This window comes from Phoenix dactylifera, chromosome 3, assembly GCF_009389715.1.
Source record: "Phoenix dactylifera cultivar Barhee BC4 chromosome 3, palm_55x_up_171113_PBpolish2nd_filt_p, whole genome shotgun sequence".
Lineage (NCBI taxonomy): Eukaryota > Viridiplantae > Streptophyta > Magnoliopsida > Arecales > Arecaceae > Phoenix > Phoenix dactylifera.
In genome coordinates, this window is record NC_052394.1 from 3510362 (window position 1) to 3535628 (window position 25267).

Below are 25267 nucleotides of genomic sequence, written 5' to 3' on the forward strand. Positions count from 1 at the left end.
CCATTTCAGCTGTGCACTACTATAATTGAATTTCTTGACTCCATGCAACTCCTCACCTCGTCTCAAAATTTAGATTATTTTTGTGGGTGCATAGCTGATGTGGTGCCATATAATTTTTTCTGCTTCTAAAGGTTACGCTTGCGAGTCTTATTATGTCATTGTTTGTACGCGAATTTGTATCTTTTTTTTGTTTGTTTGTGTGCCAATCTTCTTGGACCGTGCATTCGTGTGATAAGGCGACGTTCCCATCTTGCTTTCTATTTTCACGTTTTAAATTTATGCGGGAAATCAATATGCACGGCAGGTCCAGCGTTCGCATAAATAAAATCCCATGCGCGCTTCCTGACGGTCGCATGACCCGTATCACTTGGCGAATGGTCCACATGCAGCCGTTCAGACCGCATAATAGTACGCGCCCAGTCAACGGCTTTGAACGACTCTCCATCACAACCGGCCATGGAAAACTTAAGGCGGAACTAGTCACCGAACATTTGGGACCAGTCAACGGAAACTTTTTGTTGTACCCGTTGAGAGGATAAAAAATTAATTTCTCCAAAAATTAAACAAAAAACTTGACTATGGCGATCGGCCGAATATAGAATAAAATATAAAACTTTTTTTTGCTCTGCGGTATTCATTGGACGGTGGAAGATTATAATATCTTTGTGAACTTCTTTTTTCTCCTAGAAGAAAAGGGGAAGAGGGGCCCATCCCCGCATAGAAGTCTTCACTGGGCCCCATTCCGCCAGAAGAATATTTGATATGGGCAAAAATGACTGTATGCTGGGCACCCCGGCCGGTTTTACTCATATACTCTCCATCCGTGGATCCGATTTGGTTACCTCTCTAGACTCCGACACGAATACCATGTATGAGTATGTCACGTCTGATACCATCGAGGCTATCAATAGAGCGACATCTTTTCAGACTCTATATTCAAAGTAGAAAGCATCCGATCTGCATAATTTAATCGAGGTCCGTGCATTTCGAATTTGGAATCACCCAATTGGACGACACACAAAGGGCCCAGCATTATCACTTTCTATTTTTTTAATTTCTACGAGACTACGATGCACCTATAGTGTGTGCAGCCGTCGTAATAATAATAATAATAAACAACTATGCAGTTACCCCACGCAACTGTCAGCTAGACAACTGGAATCCGTCCCGGTCTCTCTGGCGCGCCGCCGTCCCCTTCTCCAAGATGGCGGCAGAGGGCGGAGTCGAGTCCTCCGCCGGCGTCGGTGGTGAAGGAGGAGGACGGCAGGCCGGGTCGGTGGCGCAGGCGAGGAGGGCGCGGAGGGAGTCGATCCCGCCGTACATGAGAGCGGTGTCGGGGTCGCTGGGGGGGATCATGGAGGCGTGCTGCCTGCAGCCCATCGACGTGATCAAGACGCGGCTGCAGCTGGACCGGACCGGGAACTACCGGGGGATCGCGCACTGCGGGGCGACGGTGGCGCGGACGGAGGGGGTGCGGGCGCTCTGGAAGGGGCTTACCCCCTTCGCCACCCACCTCACCCTCAAGTACGCCCTCCGCATGGGCTCCAACGCCCTCTTCCAGTCCGCCTTCAAGGACCCCGCCACCGGCCACCTGTCCAACCACGCCCGCCTCCTCTCCGGCTTCGGCGCCGGCGTCCTCGAGGCCCTCGTCATCGTCACCCCCTTCGAGGCAAGCCCCCTTCTTTGCTTTTATCCTTTCCTTTTTCCAAGTTTCTATAACTAATTCTCCTGGCAACAAACGATCTGATGCTGCAAATGTTTCCTTTTTGGGTTTTTTTTTCATTTAATCTTTATTATTCTTCTCGAATGAAGTTTTTTCAGCTCTTTGATCCTTGCTTAGAGTCTCTCGTACGTTCTCTAGGTTTCTTGTAGACCTCGATTGTTTTTGTTGCGGTGAGGGCCCGAATTTAATCCCATACCGGCCGAATAGTGGAAAGGTCTGTGCCTTATAATGAGGAGACCAAAATCTTTCCTCCTGAAGGTCCTTTTGTAGGACAAAACCATGCGGGTGTGCTTAGCGCCAAAGGCATGGTTAACGGCCCCCAGAACGGACAATATCTCGAGAGGGACGCAGCGCTTTCTCTGTTCCGGACCCGGTTGGGACTGTGCTGTTGCGGGCAAAAACCCGCAACAGATGGCGTGCCAGGTAGGTCTGTGGTGAGGGCCATTAACCACACCTTTGCCCCCTTCGCCACCCACCTCACCCTCAAGTACGCCCTCCGCATGGGCGTACTTGAGGGTTTAGGGTTTAGTCCCATACCGGCCCGGATAAAACCGGCACAGGACCTTCCCGCTAAGGGAGCTGTATTGTGGTGAGGGCTCGAATTTAGTCCCATACCGGCCGAATAGCAGAAAGGTTTGTGCCATATTATGAGGAGGCCAAAACCTTTCCTCCCGAGGGCCCCTCTTCGGAGGGACAAAATCTTGAGGGGTAGCTTCCTGTACGAGGCATATCGCTAAGCGAACTCTGCAGGGTTTACAATCCCCAAAGTGGACAATACTGGCTAGACGGGGCTCTGCCACTGAGCTACGGGCGCATCCTACTCAGTTGGTATCTCCTCTACGAGGGTCCCTCTCCGGAGGGACAAAACTGTGAGTGGCTCCCTGTACGAGGCATATCGCTAAGCGAACTCTGCAGGATCTACGATCCCCAAGCGAACAATACTGGCTATACGGAGCTCTGCCACTGAGCTACGGGCGCATCCTACTCATTTGGTATCTCCTCTACGAGGGCCCTTTTGTGGGACAAAACCGTGCAGGTGTGCGTAGCGCCAAAGGCGTGGTTAACGGCCTCCAGAGCGGACAATAAATCGGAAGGGACGCAGTTGCTTTCTTTGTTTCGGACCCGGTTAGGACTGTGCTGTTGCGGGCAAAAATCCGCAACAAATGGCGCGCCAGGTAGGGGTACCCTCCCCCACCCCCTCTCTAGGACTGGGGGGTTGCCCGGATAAAACCGGCACAGGACCTTCCCGCTAGAGGGGCTGTGTTGTGGTGAGGGCCCGAATTTAGTCTCATACCGGCCGAAAAGCGGAAATATCTGTGCCTTATAATGAGGAGGCCAAAACCTTTCCTCCAAGAGCCCTTTTATGGGACAAAATCGTGCGGATGTGCCTAGCGCCAAAGGCGTGGTTAACGGCCCCCAGAGCGGACAATACCTCGGGAGGGACGCAGTCGCTTTCTCTGTTCCGGACCCAGTTGAGACTGTGCTGTTGTGGGCAAAAACCCGCAACAGTTTTATATTTTGGAGGTGTAGATGGGAGAAGCTGTGGAATTATGCTAGTCGGGGATTAAATTAGATTCCTTTGATTACAGTGGTCTGAGATTTCGTTTAACATGTTCTGATACGTTAAAGTTTTACGATCATTCCGAGTAAGCGATGATGCCTGAGCCAGTGGCATGTGACAATGCAACTTCTTTTTTAAGAACGGCCGTGCCCCCATGGTGTATAGTTACATGCCAGCGTGAATCTAGGATGCTATGGATTTTTGCTACTGTCATGTGTCACACAACCTTTGGATTAGGCTTGCAGTATGTTGAGTAGAGCTTGATATGTCTTGTACCCCTAGTTTTGTTCCAACTCACACCTGAAATCTGAAAACAAATCTAGTTATCTAAATTAGACCTCATTTTAGAAGAGACTGACTTGTCATCATTGGCAAAATCTTCATGCCACATACAAAAATAAAAAAATCCAGGAAATTTGATATCTCCAATGAATTTTAATCTTGTAATTACGCAAGGTCCTGTATCTTCGCATTATCCACTGTTGTTGCAATTTAGATCAGTATTGATGGATAATTGGTGAATACAGATTCTGGTTCATACATTTGTAAACCATGTCTTTTAGGGAGCATCAGATGTGGTGCTTCTCACCATGTGTTACAGCAGTCTTCCTTGCGGTTTTCTAGTGATTGGACAAGTCACAGAGCTTAAAACATCTGGTTTTAGAGATCATTTATAGATTGCCTACATTGAGTAATCATGGTTATCCATCTCAGTCTTGTTTAAAGAGTAATACATCTTTTGTAACATGATACGTGTGTTTTCAAAATAATATAGTAAGGATCTGTGCAGGTTTGTATTTAGTCCCGCATGTGTTGTGCACTGGGGAAATCTTGATACTTATACAGAGCTAAGGAACTTAAATAACATATCCTGGCTAGCTTTTTAAGATGAAGTCCTATCTTGCTCATGATCCATGTGGATGAGGGAACATTTGTAGCGTAAGCTGTTTTGGGGCAAACCAAGAGCTGATCATGATGTTTGTGATTGCATTTCCTTGGATTTGGACCCTTAACCTGGCGAGTATGCCAGAACTTAAATAAAGAGAGTGTGTGAGGATCCATGCAAGCTTGTATTAGTTCCATTGTGTGCTAGGAGATTTTGGATATTTATAAAGGGCAAAGGGCTTAACTAACATTTTTCAGCTAGCCTTTTTGGGTGAGATCTTGGGCTGTTACAGATACTGTTTTTCATTTTTCTGTTACATATGGAAGAAGAAATGCTCTTGACAAATCATCGGTCAAATTGAAAGTACTGGTGAGTAGGTGCTTGCTATGCTTGCAACTGGTATTTTGTTTTGTATTGCTCATTGCTTGGGAAGTTTGGTATTCAACAGGTCTACTACGTTTCAAATTTTAGCATACCTTTTACCTTGAAAAAGGTATTCTTTTATGGGACTCAATATCCAATGGTTGTGTGGGTTAGAAAGAAATCATTGCAAAAATTTCAAATTGGATTCCTTTTCTCAAGGCTTTGCAACAAAATTGAGTGAAACCATTTATTGCTCAATGGGTGCTAAAACTTGAAAGAATAATCTTTGTTGTTACCGTGTTGTTACTTTGAAGATGTTAAGGCAAAATTAAGAAGGCACTGGTAATATGATGTGATCTAGTTCAATGATTGAATTGATCCGAATAAACTCTCACCTTATCAAGCAAGCAGGATTTGGTAGGATCATGCTACTTTATTTATATATTAAGATTGTAAATGTGTCTATGGATTTCAAGATATTAACCTTCTCCAAATGATAGCTTATGCATGTCCAGAAGGATGATGATGCAACTAATGATTTGCTATCCTTTCTTTAAAAGAGAAAAGATACCTAGGATTTGCAAAGGAAATCGATGTATTATTCAAGTGTATGAAAAGGGCACATAACTTGGTAATAGTCATGCTTGTTGAAAATGGAGATCATTTTTCTTTCAGAAAGGGCTTAAAAACTATTTTAGGTGAAAACTATTAATCTGTGTAGAAGACTCATTGTTGGAATGGTAGATATGATTGTTGTCCTTTCTTTTCAGAAAAAAATGTTTTAAGGATTTCTTGCATTTGACTCTTTTCTCTGAAATGATTTTCTTTGACTACTGTTTATCGGAACAAATTCAATGCCTTGACATTGTCAATTCTCGAAAATGAATAAGGGTCCATGTGGAGGGAATGTGAAATTTAATAAGGGGAGGGAAGGAGATTTCCAAGAGATAAACAAGTTTAATTGGGGGAGGGAAGAGATTTCCAAGGGATAACTGTTCATGATGCAGCTTGCCTTTTCTATCTAAATGGTGTAGATCAACTCAGGTGTTGGATTTGAGCAATATTCATTGCCCTTGGCAAAGAGGAAGTAAAATGCAAATATTTGAATGTGAAAAATGATCCCTTCTTTTCAGCCATTATTATCACAATAATGTAAGTTTTTATACGTGAACCCAAGTAAATCAAGTTCCACATTTTCCTTGATGGGGAAGAAAATTGCATTGTTACACACAACTTATCTTTAGAAGACAGATCATTCTGAAGTAATAATTTGTAAGAGAATCTGTTGTCAGCCAGAGGGAGTAGTTGTGATACAGGGATTATAAAATAAAGAAAAGGGAAAAAGAGGGCAAGGAGTAGCAAGCTGATATAAATTACTCTTGTATGTTCTGAGATTGGTGACAGCATGTGGCTTACATGGATCTATTGCCAAATCACAAAATGGATCGGCTGTTTGGGAGCATGAGAATGCATGCAGTTTGAAGAGGGGTGTTTTTCATTGTTGCAAATTGGGCAGGTTGGTTCAGGTTGAGGGCAGACCTGACATGAACCAGATCTTGTATCTCCCAGCGGAACCAGACTTGAGGTCGGGATGTCTCTTACCAACCCAACCTCATCAGCTAAATTTGGTTTGGATAAGATTAGTGTTGGTTTGGGTTGGATTGATTGTGTTACTTTGGATTTTTTAAGTAATTTTAGACCAGGGAAAGGTTTTGGACTTTTTTGTTGGGTTAATATTTGGGATTCAGTTGGTTGAGATCTTATTTAGGTGCAGCTGTGCAACCCAGTACTCAATAGTGTCAAGAATGTTTTAAATAAACAATATACATATTTCATATGAAACGTAACTATAAATTTATTTATTTAGTTGTTATGTATAGTTGGGTTATGGTCGGGTTTGCTTTGGATTTTTGAGCTCGAGCTCAACCCTAGTTCATAAGATCTCAGCCCCATCCCGACCCAATAAATGGGTTTGGCTGGTCAGGTTCATGTTGAGCCCGCCCATGTTTCACCCCTAGTTTCTATAAAGATTTGGCTTCCTTTTGTTTCATTCAATAAATAATTTACTCAAAGTTTACAAACACTATATATTAAATTCTTTAAATCTTTGTGGTGATTTTCTTTTTGCAGATTTTTTAACTCCTGCTGGTTGGTTGATACTGACTGGAGTAAATTATTATATATTTGATTCACAATTCTAGAAGACTATATATATTTCTATAGCATGAATACAGGTGGTCAAGATCAGATTGCAACAGCAAAAAGGTTTGAGCCCTGAGCTTTTGAAGTACAAGGGTCCAATACATTGTGCAAGGATGATCATTCGTGAAGAAGGAATTTTTGGGCTCTGGGCGGGAGCGGCACCCACCGTTATGCGTAATGGAACGAACCAGGCTGCCATGTTCACAGCCAAGAATGCGTTCGACATCATTCTGTGGAAGAAACACGAAGGAGATGGAAAAGTGCTTCAGCCATGGCAATCTATGATTTCTGGGTTCCTGGCTGGGACTGCAGGGCCTGTCTGTACAGGGCCCTTTGATGTTGTTAAGACAAGGTTAATGGCCCAGAGCAGATCAAGTGGTGAGGTCAAATACAAGGGCATGATCCATGCAATCAGAACAATTTTTGCCGAAGAGGGATTGCTTGCTCTTTGGAAAGGGTTGCTTCCTAGGCTTATGAGGATTCCACCTGGGCAGGCTATTATGTGGGCTGTTGCTGATCAAGTGACCGGACTCTATGAAAGAAGATACTTGCAGAGCGCTCACCTATGATTTTTTCTCCACCCCTCTAATCCTGCTTCATCTGAATTCAAGAGTGATAGGACTTTTCTTTACGTCCTCTTCCTTTCAAATGCCTTGTGGGGCTTGCCCTCCTAATCAGAGGTAAGATATAGACTGTATAGAGTGAAAAAATACAGATGTTTTAAACAAACTTGTTGAGTCTTCTCGATGCCAAGAAAACTGTTCATAGGTTTGCTTGGAGTTTACCAGATATTGCTTCACTTCGGGCAGCTGTTAATATTGTGATAGCATCTGTGACCTGCATTTGAATCGGTGCAGTTTTTGTTGCCACAATAACTCGGATTCTTCTCTTCTGTGTGTCATGGAGTTTCTTTAGCGCAAACTCTGTGCAGGATTGCGTTGCTGCTCTGATACTTTTCAGACGTACTTTTGATTTGCTCACCTGCAAATTTCCAACATTTCTGATTGATACTTTTCATCAGTCAGGATTATTTTTGTCATTGACTGATTGGTATCATTAAGCGTTGAATAGCTTTATCACTACCCTGGAATCAGGTAGCTGCACCCATTTTTTAAATAAATCATGATGATAACAAGATCGCACTCAAAAATCATTAACTTGTTATACATCCAAACATTTACTCAACTGAGATCTGTATTGGTGACAGTGATAGAGGTGGATTTCACCTCGCAAATCAGTGCATTTGATCTTTACGGCATCTTGCAGCATCCATTTGGCTGGATTTTAGCGTGCATCATTACTCAAAAAATTAACTTTCCGTTTGTTTTGTTTGGTTTGTGCCCCAGCATGTATTATTTGTTTGTAGAAGGAATCATAAAGACCATATATTGGAGTTCTGGTAAATGCATCCAACCATGGGATTGTTCGGGGGATTTTTTCCCCCAGCGATTCATAAAGCTCGAGTGGTTAACTGATTAAGATATATGGCGACGGGCATGCACTGAAATCAAAAACTAGCTTCGTTTATAGGTTGATCGCTGGAGAAAAGTCTTTGATGAGAGGTGTAGATGATGTCATTACTGGCTTAAGTTTTTGGTTTCGTGGGTCATTGCTTGTTGCTTCCTCACTCTTCACCCTATTACCATAGTGAGCTACAGTCTAAAGTTTGATTCACGCGATATTAACATAGTGAGCTACAGTCTAAAGTTTGATTCACGCGATATTAACATAGTGAGCTACAGTCTAAAGTTTGATTCACGCGATTTTGAGGGTATCACCCAGCTAGCTGCATGGGCAGATGAGGACAGAGTTCTTGCCTAAGCAATAGATTTTAATCAAAAGTGGACAATTAACGATTCCCCAGGAATAAAGAGTGCCTCCAATCCAGCCTCGAGACAGATGCGTAGGGAGATCATTATGTGCTAGAGTCAACTTTTTGCAGTAATGATGATATTATAATACGTGATCAAAATCAACAAAAATTCAATGAAATATACATTAAAAAAAAGTTGTCAAGATTAATGTCAGGTATTTGGATTGTGATTAATTTCATGTTGACAAACATAGGTGTTGTGGTTCAAATTCAGCCCGAGGGTGACCACGCCGGAGGAATCGGAGGAGCCACCGGTCGGGATTGAGTGGGGACACCGCTTCCTGCGCGCCGGTGGATCTACACAAAGTTTTACCGGTGGAATTCCGGTGAGAGCCCTCTGATGATTAAGTTAGAGTAGATCTTAAGTGATCCAGCCAAAAGTCCTTACGTGTTACCTAATGGGGTTATTTATAGTCTCTGCGGAGGTGCCTAGATGGCGTGTGGCCACGGCTTGCTTAGGGCACAGGTTTCGAGCTGTTCCTGCGCATAGTACGGCGTTGCAGGCGTTAACAGGATATGGCCCTTGGCAGCAAGGTATGATCCCTGATCGTCATTTCGTAGAGTGGCCAGTAAGCAAAGCATGGCGCGGTGAGGCTGTAATGTACGGCCATGTATGCGGGCATAGGGGTGCGCATAGATGCGCAAGTGTATGCTGTCGTAGGTGAGATTGGACTCGCTTGGAGGCCGCAGCCTTTACTTGGTAAAGTCAGCTTGGTGAGCACTAAGGTCGGGTAGACTTGGGGGGCCGACTTGGAGGGCCGCGACATACGTTCGGTGAGGTTGGCCCAGCCTTCTCGGCTCTAAAGTCAGCTCGATAGAGGCTCCGAGCTTAGGCCGAAGCGTCATTGTGGATATCTGCGGACGATGGGAGCTTTTCGGCTCTTGGTAAATCCTGCAGGGTGCTCCGAGCCCAGCTCGAGGGGCGTCATTGTAGATATCTACAGTCGACGGGGCCTCTTCGACACTTGGTCGATCCTGCAGGGCGCTCCAAGTGGAAAGGTATGGCCGAGATCGGGTCGGCCTTTTGTAAGGTCCGAGGTCGGACTGGTGCTCAGCGGGACCGAGGTCTGGCCTGCTCGATGCTGATGTCTATTTGGCTGAAATTAGGTCGTCCCACGTTGTGAGCAGGACGATCCATTTTGCCCCCCATCAATAGGCACAATGGATATTCTCTGGAACAAAATCAATTGATAAGAAATTGATGAATATGATGCAACCTTATCATCAATTTCTTTGGGGAGAATATTTAGGAGATCATGCTTCGCATAAACAAGCAGAACTAGGGGTAGCCACTGCAATAGGCATGTTATTTAGCTTGTCTACTAGCCTGCGTTGGTTAAGTTAGCCGCTCAGATTCGTCACGTGAACTGGGAGAGTGATGACTCTTTTTCTGGAAAACGACTCCCCAAAAGCCAAGGCGTGAGGGCATCTCTTTTTAAAGGCGGCAAGCGCACACCAAGATTACGAGGCCACCACGAGCGAGATTCATCTCTTTTTCCTGCCTCTACCATAGCTGCCCATATCATGCAATCAATGCCACATGGGAAGAAGAATATAAAATTACGAGATTGCATACGATCCACTGGTATGTGGTTCTTGTATTCCGTTAGTTTTTTTTTTTATGAAGAGGGACCCACTCATACATTTGGGCCCTTTTTGGGTTCGGTGATGGTTGGATTTGAACTTTATGGAGATGTTCTTATTGTGGTGATAAGCTGAAGCGCTGCCTGGCTCACGTTCCTCATGTTTTCTGGTTCCCTTGGTGGTCCTTTGACGAGGACTAGTGGAATGCTTTTTTTTATATATATTTTTTCTTCGTAACTTGGACTAGTGGAATGCATTTGATGGCCACTTTGTGTTTGTTTGCCAGCCATTTTGTCTCCTTATTTCTGATCTTATCCATTTTGCGATCAGCTACTTCGAGGAGTTGGTTATCATCAACTCGGTTGTAATTAGCAAGTTCATAGGCAAGCTGCTGGAGTGCAAGAATGAATCGTATATACCAACACTGAGTTCATAGGTATTGAATATTAATGATGATCTATCTTTATAACAGAAAAGATTGCGCACAATGAGGATTAGATTTTGATAGCTCTTTTTGAATGGAAGTGGTTTTGATAGAAAAAATGTTGGACATCTTGATCTTAGATTTGACGGACCTTTTTTACCTCCATATTACCTGAGGTGAATAACTTTGGTAAAAGCCGAATAGCCAATCTGCACGTAATAATAAAGACCGGCAGTTATGACAACATTGTTGTCATCGCACGATCAATGCGATTACCGTTGTATGCTAAACATTTCCTACATTGTAAACGTGCAGGTTACTGTTATTTGGCAAAATAAGGCATGTCGCGCCAAATCAGTTAACATATGGATTGACTACCTTATATAAAGGAATAGTTCGGAGGTCCTCAGGCAAGTTCATTAAGAGACTGCTCTGCGAAGAATTCTTTCTTCCACACTACTACCTTCCAATTCCGACTTAGACATTGGAGGATCATTGTCGGAAACTTTTCAACAAGTAGCAAGTTATTTTCAAAAGAGATCAATTCTTCTACACCTCGACTGCCTCATTCAGTTCGGTTTTCACCAATCTTAGAGTTCGCCGAGCAATGCTCCAATCTCGGTCTATAGGTTTCCAGTTAATTGTGGGGTTTGGCCTGCTGTCCGCAATTTTTTTTTTTTTTGAATTTCTTTCTTAGGAGCCATCCTTGATCTCAAAGCAAACTCAAACCAACCTGAGGTGCGGCTTTTGTTTAGCTCTCTTTTTTTTTTTGGTGAAAATTTAGCTCTTTTTTTTTTTTTTGCTTTAACGGGTTTTTCAGACAACACGTGACCGAATACACCTAAGAAAATCAAAATACACGATCTCACGTAGTGCCAATGGCAGCTCCCTCTCTCCTCCCCACAGGACGTATCCTGAGTGGTGGGCCGCGTATGCAGCCACCCAGTCAGCCGCCCCATTGGCCTCTCTGAATACATGCTTGGCCTCAAAGGCCAAGCCATCCCTGACCAACATCCTAATGTCCCGAATCAGAGGGTGGTCAGTGCTCTCACCACTCGGGCCCCGTCGGAGCCACCCAATAACTGTAGCCGAGTCGCCCTCCAATATGATCGAGCTGGCCCGCAACACCTGCCGCGCATGGCGAAGACTTGCCCAGGCAGCTCGCAACTCTGCCTCTGGAACTGATATGTCGAACAACTGGCAACCGCTCGTTGCCACTACCCTGGAGTGCAGGTCCCGTATGACGAAGCCGGCCCCGCCTCGCGCACCTCCATCCAACACCGACCCGTCAAAATTTACCTTGAGGAAACTCGGGGGTGGGGGCTCCTAGGTGAAGAACACCGTCCGAGGAGCTGCCTGAGTAGAGAAGAACCCCAGGTGTCCCGAGCTATCAAGGCTGTGTCTGAAGGGGTGGTGAGTCTGGACTCTATCGCCAATGCTCGAGCAGACTCCGCAACAAACCTCGGCGACATCCTGCGCTCGCCGAAGATGCGAGCGTTCCTTGCCAGCCATATCTGATGGGCTGTGCAAGTCGCTCGGATGGCCTCCTGACATGTCCCGGGACTGGCCAACCACTGTCGTATCATCTGTAAGAAAAGTCTCCTCTCCCGCCATACCTCCTCCGGAATACCTGTCCACTGCCATGTCGACCTCGCCCAAGTGCACCGAAAATTTAGCTCTTTGCTGCTGCTTTCTTTCTGCCAATGAGCTTGTGAACATTGGCCCGTATACCAGTTCAGAAAGTACCAAATCTCAATCCAAGTTTTAAATAGTCTCTCTCTCTCTCTCTCTCTCTCTGTCTCTCATGGCAATTGGTTTGCATGTATTCACGGATTGTACAGAACCCCTTTCATACCGAAGGTCCCGTGTCAGTTTGGATTACCTTCTTTTGCCAAATTCTATGAACTTCCTGTTCCAACGCACAAGGTTGAGTGCACCGATCAATAAATGTCATGGAACAGACGCCTGGGCGCCACATGCAATTTGCCCTTCCCACCGCGCGCATGAAGTGTTTGGTTTGGTCCGGTCCCTGTCTTGAGGGTTAATGCCCATGGGACTTCGCACTACTTGCGCCAATTGTGGGCTCCTCGAAAGCACCCGCCGTTTTCTCGTTTCGCTGGCCATGTCCCACCGTATACTCTGTATCTCTTCTCTTATTTGAACCATCAAAACCTTCCTCGTTTGAGATGCAACCAATCGGATCATATTTTTTTAATATTCAAGCCAAGCACAATACCATCACCTTAGCACAAAAGTTGATGCATCTCTCTTTTCTTCACACAAATCTACTACTTGATTGTGCAATGATTACTTCAAGATTTAAGACGACGGATGAACCAAAAATAATAATAATCAGAATGCTTAAAAATCTGGGCAAAAATGTGATCCAACAATCTTCAATGCGGCTGTCTTCATGTCTCGCCCTCCGCCAACATCCCGGTCAGCGGTTCGCCTGCTACTAAGCATCATTGGCTTAGGTGTTCCAATTGTTAGGCACAAACTCTGGTCTCGTCCAAGAAATAATGAACCACAGCAAGGACTACAATAAGCCTGCGACTGTTTTAGGAGTGTCATGCTTGTTTGAGATCGTAACGTGCACCCTTGGATCCAACTCCAGACAAAAAATCTTAGCTAGAGCTCGTGTACGTCTCCACTAGCCAAATTGTCTTGGCCAGAGCTCGTGCACGTCTCCACCAGCCAAGTCTGAGAGCACAAGTATCGTGCGCTCCGCGACCACCACCACAAGCGACGAATGCCCCACCACTCCACCACCAGGGAACCGCCTGCCTCCGCCTACCCTTAACATGTACCCTCCTCTCGACCAACAACATCTCGCCACGTCTCAACACCTCGTGGGTCCCACTCCCAGCTCCTCTACAACCTGGGAGTCTTGAGTCGGCGTCATCTTTTTGTTCTCGACTCGACCCGGATGTTTGACCGCTGAGAGCCATCGAAGTCGAGACTCGCGAGTCAACCCAAGGCCTGACTCCCATCTACCCAGCCACGTGGACGGATGAGATACGGCCCCACCTCGGATAGGGATGATCCATTGATCCCTCCCACAGGACTGCACCACTTCACGTCTCCTCTTTGTCCATGTTTCCGTTCCCGCCCCCAACCCTGTTTCGTCAATAAACGGTCAGAAGTGGATTTGTGCAAACTTAGAAAGCCTAAGTAGTGAAAGACAGACTCATCCAGTGTCCTTCACAAGTGCTCCCCATCCTCCTCCCTTGTCTCTCTTTTTCTCTCCATTCCAGAGCTAAGAGACTAGCTCTCTCAAATGGAAGGAGGAGTCGGTCTCCCATGGAGGAGTTGGGTCAGGGGTCGCAGAATCGGAGAGGGCTCCTTTGGGGCTGTGTGCCTGGCCGTGGACAGGTCCAATGCTCAAGTTTTCGCGGTAAAGTCTGTTAATTTGAATTCCTCCCCTCTTTCTTCCACCGAGGCTTTGGAAAATGAGATCCAAATCCTCCGGTCCGTCAGCTCGCCTTACATCGTCTCCTACCTCGGCGATGACACCACCCAAGAATCTCCTACTAACTTGTGGCGGAACCTGCACCTGGAGTACATGCCCGGCGGGACCGTCGCAGACTTAGCAGCCAGGAATGGAGCCATCGCCGAGCTGGAAGTGCGGAGCTACACCAGATGCATAGCCCATGCGCTGCACTACCTCCACTCCGTCGCCGGTGTCGTGCACTGCGACGTCAAGGGCCGTAATGTGCTCGTAGGCCTAAGCCCCGGCGTCGCCAAGCTCGCCGATTTCGGATCAGCTACGAGGATTTCCAGCATAGATGGCGATAAGCAATACACGCGGGGAACGCCGCTATGGATGGCGCCCGAGGTTGTCAGAGGCGAGCGGCCGACGACGGCATCCGACATCTGGTCCCTCGGGTGCACCGTCATCGAAATGCTCACCGGAGCGCAACCATGGCGAAGTTCCGGCCCCGACGCTCTGTTCCGGGTTGGTTTCGGCGACGAGGTGCCTGAATTCCCGGTCAGGTTATCCAAGACAGGTCGGGATTTCCTCGACAAGTGTTTGAGAAGGGATTCGACCGAGAGATGGACCGGCGAGCAATTGCTGCAGCATCCTTTCTTGGCCGACGATGACTTGAACGCCACCGGGCCGTCGCCGAGGAGTGTGCTCGACCGGGTTAAGTTGGAATCCTGTGACGACGAGGGAAATTCTTCAGCCAATTATATTCATGGTATGGATTCTGATGAGGTCATGAACCGTGCGAGGGAGAGGGTGAGGGAATTGGCTTTGGATGGAACAGTGGTGAGCTGGGAGAGTGACGGGTGGGAGGCGGTTAGATCGGCGGGCGAGCCCGGTCCGGTGGGGGGAGGGGAAGGGATATACCGGGAATATTTGGATTGTTTCGGCGAGGAACCGGGGGAATGGGGTGGGAGCGGCGGCGAGGCAAGTGGGAGTTGGCTGTCCAATGGAATGAGATGCTCTGCTGCTTCCAGCTGCTCTTGTTGTCATTATTCCTGGTGTTTTTATTGTTATGGCTGCTGCAGCGTCGGTATGGACTGTCAGCGTATTGGGAGTGCAGTACGTTGGGAGTTTGTCTTTGGTTTTGGTTGGTGTGATTTGTTGTTACATCTCATGATGGAAGTTAAGTCAATGCCATCTTTCTTTCCTCTGTTTTCACCTGGTTTTATGCGCACATCGGTTGCATATTTAGCGCATTCTTTAGCAGACAACTTGGATTCTATAGTAATCAACTTATACTTAAAAAGTCCTTAATAACAGTACATGAAAAACTCACAGCTTCCCAATTTATATTACAGCAGCAAACAATTCAGTTTAAATTAACCCAACTGATAATAATTGAAAAGCTTCATTATAATTTGAGCTAGTTTTCATTCATCTGGTCGAACATTTTAGTGGATAGTCGCTCTTATTCTCTCATTGGAAGACGGACTTCATTAAAAAGCTGTCGCGCTTCAGACGAGGAAAAATCTCATGCACCACGTTAGCCACTTCTCGTCATCATGAGATGTTCCTCTGCAAGAGCCCGAAGTTTAGATTTAGCCCGTGATGGTTCCATTATATTTTTTTTGTGAAATCTTGTGTTTTGATCTTGTGCTGAGAGCCTGAGACTGGTTCCATTATATTTTTTTGTGAAGTCTTGTATTTAGACCAGTAAGTAATCAGGTCCAGGACTCAGACCAGACTAGGCACAGTGAAAACTACTGGCATGGATTATTATTTAAAAAAATAATAATAAAAGAAAAAAACCATCCGGGAATGATTTAATTTAACCAATTGGCTTGGTCCGGCCCAATTAAAACTGGGCTAGAAGCTGGAGTCGTAGTACATAAGTACATAACCGAAGGTTGGATTGGTATCTGGTCTTCTGGTCATCTGATCCTAATTCATGCATGGATTATGTATAAACAGGTGCAGCTGTAACCGCCGGGTGGCTCCCCATACATGCGAAGGCATTTGACACTCTTTCGCATCGTAACGATGATAATGAGAACTTGGATGCATCATGCATCTGATCTGTTGAAGTACTGCATGTTAGAACAATTTTATTTCCTTCGAAGATGACATAACTTCAATGACCTCTTCGGAAATTCCTATAATACTCATGTTAGACGAATGAGCTTAAGACTACGTGCCCTTGTTGTACTTGGCAATAATACTCCTTCGGCGTAGGTCATTGCTAAAATGAAATCAAACGTGGAGTCTTGCATTAGCAATTTGTACCTTGTTTATAGACAAAGTGTAGAAATTTCAAATTAGTAATATTGAAATAGTTTGGAGTTTTATGAAGAGCATGTTATGTCCTCAATTGTTGAGAATTGTTTATAGCAAAAACCAAATTATTTTCAGAATGATTATAATTCATATGCAAGTTTAATAATAGTATCATAGTATATAGCTATCCATGACCCTGATTTTGTTTGCTGTATTTGTAAAATTGCATTGACGATAACTCTCGTGATTAGGTTTGTTAAATATGACACCCAGGCCATCACTGTTTAATTTTTCTCGCTCGAAATTGCCCGTGTAAATCTCAATGAATATTTTATCTCCAAAGACCAGCGGGCTTTATAGTCTATAGGTCATTCGTCTCCCCTCCTATTCACCCACGATATCACCACCCTCTAGGGAGCAAACGTGGTGCAGGAAAGGGGTGGCTCGTCCATCGAACTATTCTCGCACCAGGGTCACCGCAGCGCCTTCCAAAACCAAATCCAAAGAATCTTGATGCAACTTGGGAGGGCAATATCTTCACCATGTATGTATTCAGTACCAGTAAAGTCTGCCCACGCTGATTGATTGGATATGGAAGATAATCGACAAGGGTGGGGATACCCGTTGTTGTGTGACATCCGTCAGATTGGCAAGTGATTTGGACTTTTTTAAGACTGTTCATGTATTTTAGGAGGCAAATCAGATCGCTGATTGGGTCGCTTCGTTTGTTTGTTACTGGACACTTCGAAGCAACTCTATGGGCGTGTGATATGGTGGCTCTTTCTTGTTTACATTATAATTATTATTACTTTTTTTTGACTCAATTGTCTGTATTGTAACATATGAGCTGCCACTGCACAGACGGCCTCGACGAGCTACAGTGTTCATATTTACCGCCGACTCACATGCTTTTTTTTCAAGCTAATAAAATAATTTCCATTTCAAGCTCGCCTAAAATTCTAAATATAAAGTACTGGCGTATAAGAATAATAAACTCGTCGAGGGGTTTCGCTGCTCCGGATCCACGGGAGCGTCGGAAGCTCTCGCGCGGCCGGAACACTAGCCCCGTGCAAAACCCTAGAGCGGGACGCTGATCCTGTCGCCATGGCCGCGGCCAACGATCAGATCACCATGCGGGAGATACTGACTGTGAGTACCGCCGTCTCTTGACTTCCTTTCTCTCGCAGCGGATTTTTGCGCCCTTTTTTTGAGCTTTGGTTTTGTTTCATTGATTTCTATCCCGACTGAGAATTCGAGTCAACGCCGAAGAAGCACGAATCTTGGTTCTTGAATACGCCTCTGTGTTTTGCCGTGAATTCGTTGGAGAATCGCGGATCTGGTCGGATCCGTTGAACGAACTAAACCCTGTTTTGCAATCTGATGTTTGTTTGGATTTCCATCGTTGCCAGCTTCCGAGTCTGGGTATAAATCCACAATTCATCACCTTCACGCATGTAACGACGGAGTCGGAGCTTACAGTTGCCTTAAATTCGGTACGCGATGCCCTACGCGTCAGACGGGAAATGACCCAGTAGGAAATATATATGTGTGAGGGAGACGTTCCGCGGGACAATGTTGTTATAATCGACACGAACATGCCAATGCAGCCATTGAGGAGGCCTATCACTGCGGACTCGGCATTGATGAATCCCAACAGCAGGATTCTTGCTCTCAAAGGTTCTACCTGTTCTCTTTGAATTCTAAATTTGTTGGTCTTGGGAGTGAAATTGCTTCCTGTTTTGCTACTTAACATTGTTGGACTAGTACTCTGTAATATTTATGTTTTAGTATTATCTTTTTGCATGATTCTTTAATATAAATATTCATACCGATTGATTTGGTATTGCTTACATGGGATGCATCTGTAAGAGTTCATCTAATGTGTTGTTTTTCCTTTTTCACCTGATTTCTATACTGATCTTTGATCCTGAATAAGCTTAATTGTACTCGATCTCTTAATTTCAATATAGGTTCAGTAGGTATCATCTGTGCCATCGTAAGATCATAAGATTGATATACCCATATCAACGGGCTTCCATTATCATATGATACATTCTGGAGATCACGTCTTTGACTTTTACTATGAGTATATATTTTATTTTTTGAATGCTAAACAATCACTAATATTTGGAATTGTATTGTTTGTCAGAAACAAAACAAGATAAACAAATATTGAACTATGAACCCCCAATTCTTCCCTGCTGCTGACTGCTTGCTGCTGCTATTGATAATTTCAATCACTAAGGCCTTACTTGGGAGAGCTTTTGGAGGGCCAAAAAGTACTTTCTGGCGCTTCAAAAGCATTTTTAGATGAAATAGGGGTGTTTGGTAAAAATTTCGGAAAGCTATTTTAGCTTGTTCAGAAAGATAAAAATAGCTTTTTGGGAGAAGCTTCATTTTAGAGTTTTCTAAAAAAGCACTTTTAGACTCGATCGGAAAGCTATTTTTTTACTAAAATATCCATAATAAAATATAACAATTACACATAATGTCCTTTTAATAATTGTTTAACCAATTTTATCATCTAGCTAGAAAATTTGTTATATTGTGAGAATTTAATTTACGCTAATAATTATAATATTTTATACTTTTATTATTGTATTATACTACAAATATAATATTATATTACATTATATCATAATACATTGATATGTTATGTTATATAATTTAATATTATATTAAATTATTATGCTATAGTATACAATAATATATTACTATATTATAATAATATTATATTACATTACAATAATATTATACTATATCATATATTTATGTATTAATACATATTATGTTCTATGATGCTCTATTGTATAATATTATGTAATGTTCTTTATAGTTATTTTGTCATCCTAAAAGTACTTTCTCAGTTTGTTTATCAAACACATGCTAAAGTGGCACAGCATTTTAAAAATGTAGTTACCAAACAGCAAATAGCTTTTTATAAAAGCTCCACTTTAGAAATCTCTACTTCTAAAATTCTATTTCCAAAAGCTTTACTGCCAACAACTCTCCCAAACGAGACCTAAATCTTTTTTTTAAAATATAACTCATAAGTTTTCAATTTTTTCCCTTAACTTAAAATAGTATATAAATCATGTTTCTAGAGTTTGTCATGTAATCCTTCAGATATATTTTAATCCAACCTGTTGTGATCCTTAGGGCTTAGGGTTCACATATAGTGTGGTGTATCGTTAGATGGGTATATGTTTTGGAGCTTTAATATCTTGCTGTCTAGAAAAGGGATATTAGTGGGATGTCAATAATAAGAATTGGACTGGATGCATTCTTGTGTCTCATTTGACCTTGGACGTATGAGAAGGGCGTTCTATTGGAATTTTTGAACCTGAGATGAGGATTTTTAAAAAAAACAGAATTGTAAACAAGTAATTACTGGTTTCTTGGAATATTCTGAGAATAAGTAGGAAGGGTGCAGATCTGGAATGATAGTAGGGAGTCAGTTTAATTTTGGAGACGAAAAGTAGAACGAGAAGTAAAAGGAGGAAAGAAGAAGGAAAACATGTGGAGAACCAAAAATTAGAGGAATTAAGGGAAAGCGTACGGTATCTTGTTTTCTTTTTCTCAAAGGAGGGAAACATAAACATGTGAATCCCTTCTTGCCCTCTTCTTGTCAAGAGTTTCTTGAGACTGTAGTAGTAGATGGAGAACTATATATACCAAGTTGAGCACTTTGGAACTTTTACATAAAAGAAATTAAAGCAGGGAAGAAATGATCGCCCAAATATATTCAAATACAAGTCATGTTTCACATTTTTGAAAAAATGAAGAAAAGATTCTATCGTCTCACAGGGGTATGCCTAGACTTTCTCATAAAACAAGAGTACAAAATATATCCTATAAATGTTATAAAGAGCAGTTGACCAAGCCCTTAAGTAGGTGCTTAAAATGCCGTACAGTGCCTAACCGCTTAAGTGGTACCTTTTTAAAAGTCAAACTAAGCAATTTAAAGAAAACTTAGTATTTGCATAGATCATCATATAACTGATACAACACAACTTGCAGTGCTCTAATGCCATCATTATACAAAATTTATTTTTATTATTGTTTGATTAAGAAAACAGGACTCAACCTCTATGCTCAAGAGTTTCGTTTACCCCTTAAGTAAAGCCTTAAAAATGATGCAAGATGATTAGTAACTATTCATATTTCATAGCTTTATTACTTACATGAGGCAGTCGAGAGATGCATCTAGAGTTGTTCAATGTGACACTAACATCTTTCTAAATTTAAAATGATGTCTCCATCCTTAGCTTTTTGTTGTTATCTTCTCTTGACTTCGTTAGACACTGTTTGCCAAATCAAGTTGTCAAGATGCTTTTATATATTCAGTCCCTTTTTTTATTAAAGAGAAGAATCCTATAGCAAGTACACCTTGTATGCCATATTATTGTGATTTGGCTGGATAAATCTTGAGTTAGTACATTTACTTTGTTCATAACTTGTATAATTTGAAAATTTTGGAGGTGCCAATTTACTCATTACTAGACTCCATTTGTATGCTATGTTGATTTATTTCTTAAACTTCCTGCTACATTACCTTGAATGAATGCTTGTCTATTTTCAATTATAAATGTTGTTAGCATTTGTGGCTTCTATTACTTTTACTTCTTATCTCGAGTTAATACCAACTTGACACCCAGTATGTTGTAGCACCGGGTTTCACCTCTCTATTGCATCTGCTAATTCCACACTCACTTTGGTAGCTTTTGAGATGTTAGTTCTATCCTGTTTGATGTTTATTTCAGGAAAGCTTGTATTCTCTTCATTAAGCCATATAACTAAGAATTTTTTTAATGAACTATCCCTTATAATACGACTATGTAGGCAACTCTTTTTTAAGATCATTCTTCTTCCTTTTTCCTATGGAAGAATTGCTTAGAAATTAAGGGACTAGAATATTGGTAGAAAAGCAGAGTATATGGAATAAAATTTCAATGCAAATAAAAACAAAATCAAGGCTTTGGTCAAAAATGATCAACAAGAGATACTGCAATATAACTGATTTCCCTATGTAGTATTCTTTTTACTAGAGAATGGAAAGATAGATGAAGACATATCTATTAGAATTAGAGCTCGGTTAATGGACTGGAGAGATGTTTTTCGGATGTCATGTGACAGTGCAAATCTATACAATTTAAGAAAAATCTATACAATAGCAATAAGGCTCAAATATTATCGTTCATAATGCTTTGTGATTGGGATGTAAAACTGTCCAAAGAAACAAAATGAAGTGGTAGAGGTGAGAATTCTGGGATGGATGTGGCGTAAGGGTGTGAAAGATGAGAGAGGAACATGTGGGATAGGGGAGAGGTGGGAGTTGCATGATTTGACAAGAAGGTGATGGAGAATTAGTTGAGATGGTATAGATATGTGGAACAAAGATTTTGAGGTTGCTTTTAATGGAAAAGTGGTCAAAATTTATTAGAAGGTTTAACAAAGGAAGAGCGGGATCTAAGGTAATATGGATGTAAATTGTGATACAGGACATGAGAAGCTTGCAGCTACACTAGTGTAGCAAGCTTGCAAGGATACAAATAAAACCCATTCTAGTAAATTCCGTGAATGAGAATTCCTTACGATGACGCATATAGTTAGGGCAAGTCTTGACTGTTATGGGTTTTTTGGTTGTGATGTTTTTGTTTATTGCCAATGATGCTTGATTCTATTAGTTGATACCTTCAAATGCTTATTTATTAGGCTATTACATTTTTTTTGCTGGCATGTGCATGCAATTTTGTTGGTTATTGATATCCTATGTGAATATGCAGCCCAACTACCAGGAACTACTCAGGACCACCTACAAATATTCAATATTGAGGCAAAAGCAAAAATAAAATCACACCAAATGCCTGAACAGGTAAAATTGCTTTGTTAGAAATTTTTGATGACTATTTTTCTGCCTATTTTCCTTCTTTTTGTGATTTATCCCAAATTCCAGATTCATTACTTCTTTATTGATCTGGATGTGCAGGTTGTCTTTTGGAAGTGGATCACCCCAAAGATGTTGGGGCTGGTAACACAAACCTCAGTGCATCATTGGTCAATAGAAGGTAATAGATGTTTGTTTGATGTTACTTTATTGACGGTATAAGCTCTACATTTTTAATAAGCTTCCATTATGTAGCATGCTTTGATTTCTAATATGCAGGTGACTCGGAACCTGTGAAAATGTTCGATGGAACAGCCAATTTGACAAATAATCAGATTTTCAACTATCGGTGTGACCCAACTGAAAAGTGGCTGGTTCTTATTGGAATTGCACCTGGTTCTCCTGAGGTAGCTGATTTTATGGTTGTTGGCTTGTGTTTCAGTATTTCAGAATAGTGTAGGTTTTTATGGTGGTATGATAGATATTTTTTTTTCTTTTTGATATGCTAACAGTAAGGAGTTCTGATTGATCTGTGCAGCTTCATTTTATTGTCCCTATCTGCATGTATCAAAATCTATCACTGTTTGGGTTGCATATCATTGATAAAATAAATTGGAAGTACCAAGTGATAATTACAGGGACATTTACTCAAGCCTGCTGGTTCGGTAGCATGGATAGAAGCGAATATTTACTTTCTACCATATCTAGATCTAGACAATTGTGCACAAATTATATTCTTTTTTCAATTTTTCTAATTTTATTTTTGGGCAGAGGTAGTTGCATGAATATCTGTAATTTCGAGTCATTTTTGCGTATAAGTGAATTATCTGATGAATCTTTTGGGGCCTCCAAAAAAATTTATGGAATAGTTCGTAAGTACCACATGTTAAAAATGAAATTCACCAAGATTGATTATGGTTGCAAGCGTGGGGTAGAATTTGTGGTGCTTCATTGGTGAAAAACTAGGAGAATCTTACCTGGCTACTGCATTTTGTATTGAACATAGAACCCAGTGTCATTGGGATCAAATTTTCAAAGTTAGAGTACAAGTCATGTGGCTTGCTCAACACTCGAATACAACATTGGCTTGTCCACAGATCTACTTAGTTTTTGACTTTTCATTCGTTGGCCTTGGTGTTTGAACAATCCAATTGTCTTTGATGGTGCTTTTGTTAATTTGACAATCTCAACCAAAAGAAATTCCACCTCATAATTTAGGTGTCATTTGGCATCACTTTTGTTTTTTTTTCCTCTATTTTTATTATAAAAAAATAAAAATATTTTTTTTTTACTTTTAAAAATTATAATTATGCTTGGTATAGTTAATTATTTCTAAAAATAAACATATCGATGATCATGACATGATGGTTGTTGCAGCAGAGGTAGTGGATGTGGTAATGCTGCTGATGGTAAATATGACGGCGATAAATAATGGTGGCGATGATGGCAACAGTAGTATGATGGAGGCAAGATGATAGACCGATAGGGGTGGTGGTGGCAGAGGTGGCGATGGTGATGGTGGTGGCAGTGGTGACGATTGTGGTGGTGAGGGTACCAATGATGCGGTGGAGACGATGGCTATGGCAGTATTGAGGTGGAGGCAGTGATGGTAGTGATGGTGATGGTGATGGTAGTGGTGGTAGAGGCATTAGTGATGCAGTAGGCACTTGTTTTGGGGCAATTTTTTTGGTGCCATTCAGGGCTGAGCTGAGGATTGTCTGGTGAGTGATCTCATGGGGGGAGAAGATGTAGTCGAATGTTCTGAGTTAGCATGCTCAATAGCTGGTTTCATGTGTACAGGTCGTCAATACTTTCAGCAAATGGTTATTTTTTATCTATTTTGCTATCAGAAGCACAATCAATTGCTGTATTACTTCTGTTTTAGGTGCCATATCCTATATTTTCCAGTCAGTCCAGATAAGTTGACTTTACGGTATGTACCTCATGAAACGTGTAGTTGCTGGATATATATATATATATATAGTTCATTTCTCCTGCTTCAATGGATAGTATTACCACCTGAAGTTATATGCGTTCATCATTCTATTTCATTTGCTTGACTATGTATCAGAAATGAGTGGTGGTATTGCCTGGCTTTTCTGGTTTAACTTACAGAATCAGATGGATACGTAGCATATCTGATGTAGGCTGTTTTTTCTTTTTGCTTTTCTATGAAGAGAGGAAAAATAAGCCCTTGGATTGGATTTTTTCTATCTGTAGATTTTGCAGCTTTGGTGGAAGAATTCCAGCATCTAAAAGCATTGGGAATGTGTCACTGATCATTCATCATTCCTATGCTTGACAGCTTTGAATGCTAGGGAGATGTTATGCAATCGGAAGTCATTCTCAGCCATAGTTTTATTGTTAAACTCAACTTGTATTTTTGATGAGGTGTGTCACTGTTCAAGAAAAGAAACACGGCTGCAATTGTACAAATTAAGTTTGTTATCTCAAACAGTTAATGCAATATCCTCATTGTTCAGATCTGCTTCTGATGAGTCAACTGGTAAAGACGCATTGCCACGGAAAGATGCCTTTTAAAAAGTATTCTCTCAAGGGGAAAGATGATATGTCTCCCACACGAGATGAAATCACGCACCGCAATGAGCAAGCTCTGTTTCTACCAAGAAAATGAAAAAGCTATTTCAAACACGTATTATCGAAGTCAGCACTCTGTTGGTCAAATGGTTCGGCTCATGGTCTGCGTGTGATACTATGGTCCGTTGATATCCAATCTCAGGTTTGTGTGGACCATAGTTTTGGGTTCGTCATTCCGACTTAGCCATATCTGTTTCAGATATTCCAATTCCAGGCAGTACATTTGGCTACCCCCGCCTCTAAAGAGCATCACTCACCTCAGTTTCACTCATGATATGCCGTACCAAATTAAATGCTACCGGACATTCCGTATTATATAAGTCGGTATTGGTACCGGTAGCATGCTGACATTTGGTATGCTAAAATAGTCGTGTATTATATCATATTGATATTATGCTAAAAATTTTGATTTCAATGGAAGCCAGCCAGAGAAAATTGGGGCATCCGGAGTTACCAAACCAG

The 25267-nt window shown here is 42.3% G+C and overlaps 3 protein-coding genes across 9 annotated transcripts; all 3 read left to right on the forward strand.

Annotated features, from left to right (window-relative positions):
- The first annotated feature begins 1114 nt into the window (after positions 1 to 1114).
- On the forward strand, positions 1115 to 7610 carry LOC103709356 (mitochondrial succinate-fumarate transporter 1-like). Its single transcript, XM_008794658.3, has 2 exons — positions 1115 to 1669; positions 6768 to 7610. Exons 1-2 carry the CDS (start codon positions 1205 to 1207, stop codon positions 7302 to 7304), a joined length of 1002 nt encoding a protein of 333 aa, XP_008792880.1. The 5' UTR covers positions 1115 to 1204; the 3' UTR covers positions 7305 to 7610.
- A 6102-nt stretch (positions 7611 to 13712) lies between these two features.
- LOC103711096 (mitogen-activated protein kinase kinase kinase 18-like) lies at positions 13713 to 16121 on the forward strand. Its single transcript, XM_026805468.2, has 2 exons — positions 13713 to 15034; positions 16018 to 16121. The coding sequence occupies exons 1-2, from the start codon at positions 13897 to 13899 to the stop codon at positions 16119 to 16121; spliced, it is 1242 nt and encodes a 413-aa protein (XP_026661269.2). The 5' UTR covers positions 13713 to 13896.
- Positions 16122 to 17300: 1179 nt separating this feature from the next.
- LOC103709323 (clathrin heavy chain 1-like) lies at positions 17301 to 25139 on the forward strand. Of its 7 annotated transcripts, XR_003386054.2 has the most exons (7): positions 17301 to 17469; positions 17730 to 17997; positions 22107 to 22195; positions 22310 to 22388; positions 22487 to 22614; positions 24513 to 24598; positions 24691 to 25139. XR_003386054.2 is itself a non-coding variant. In XM_008794628.4 (6 exons), exons 2-6 carry the CDS (start codon positions 17865 to 17867, stop codon positions 24461 to 24463), a joined length of 465 nt encoding a protein of 154 aa, XP_008792850.2. In that variant the 5' UTR covers positions 17301 to 17469; positions 17730 to 17864; the 3' UTR covers positions 24464 to 24691. The 7 variants fall into 7 exon arrangements, 6 of the variants coding, with proteins under 6 accessions (XP_008792850.2, XP_026661188.2, XP_008792871.2 ...); XM_008794628.4 differs by having other exon boundaries at positions 24428 to 24691; XM_026805387.2 differs by having other exon boundaries at positions 24513 to 24691.
- Positions 25140 to 25267: the final 128 nt, after the last annotated feature.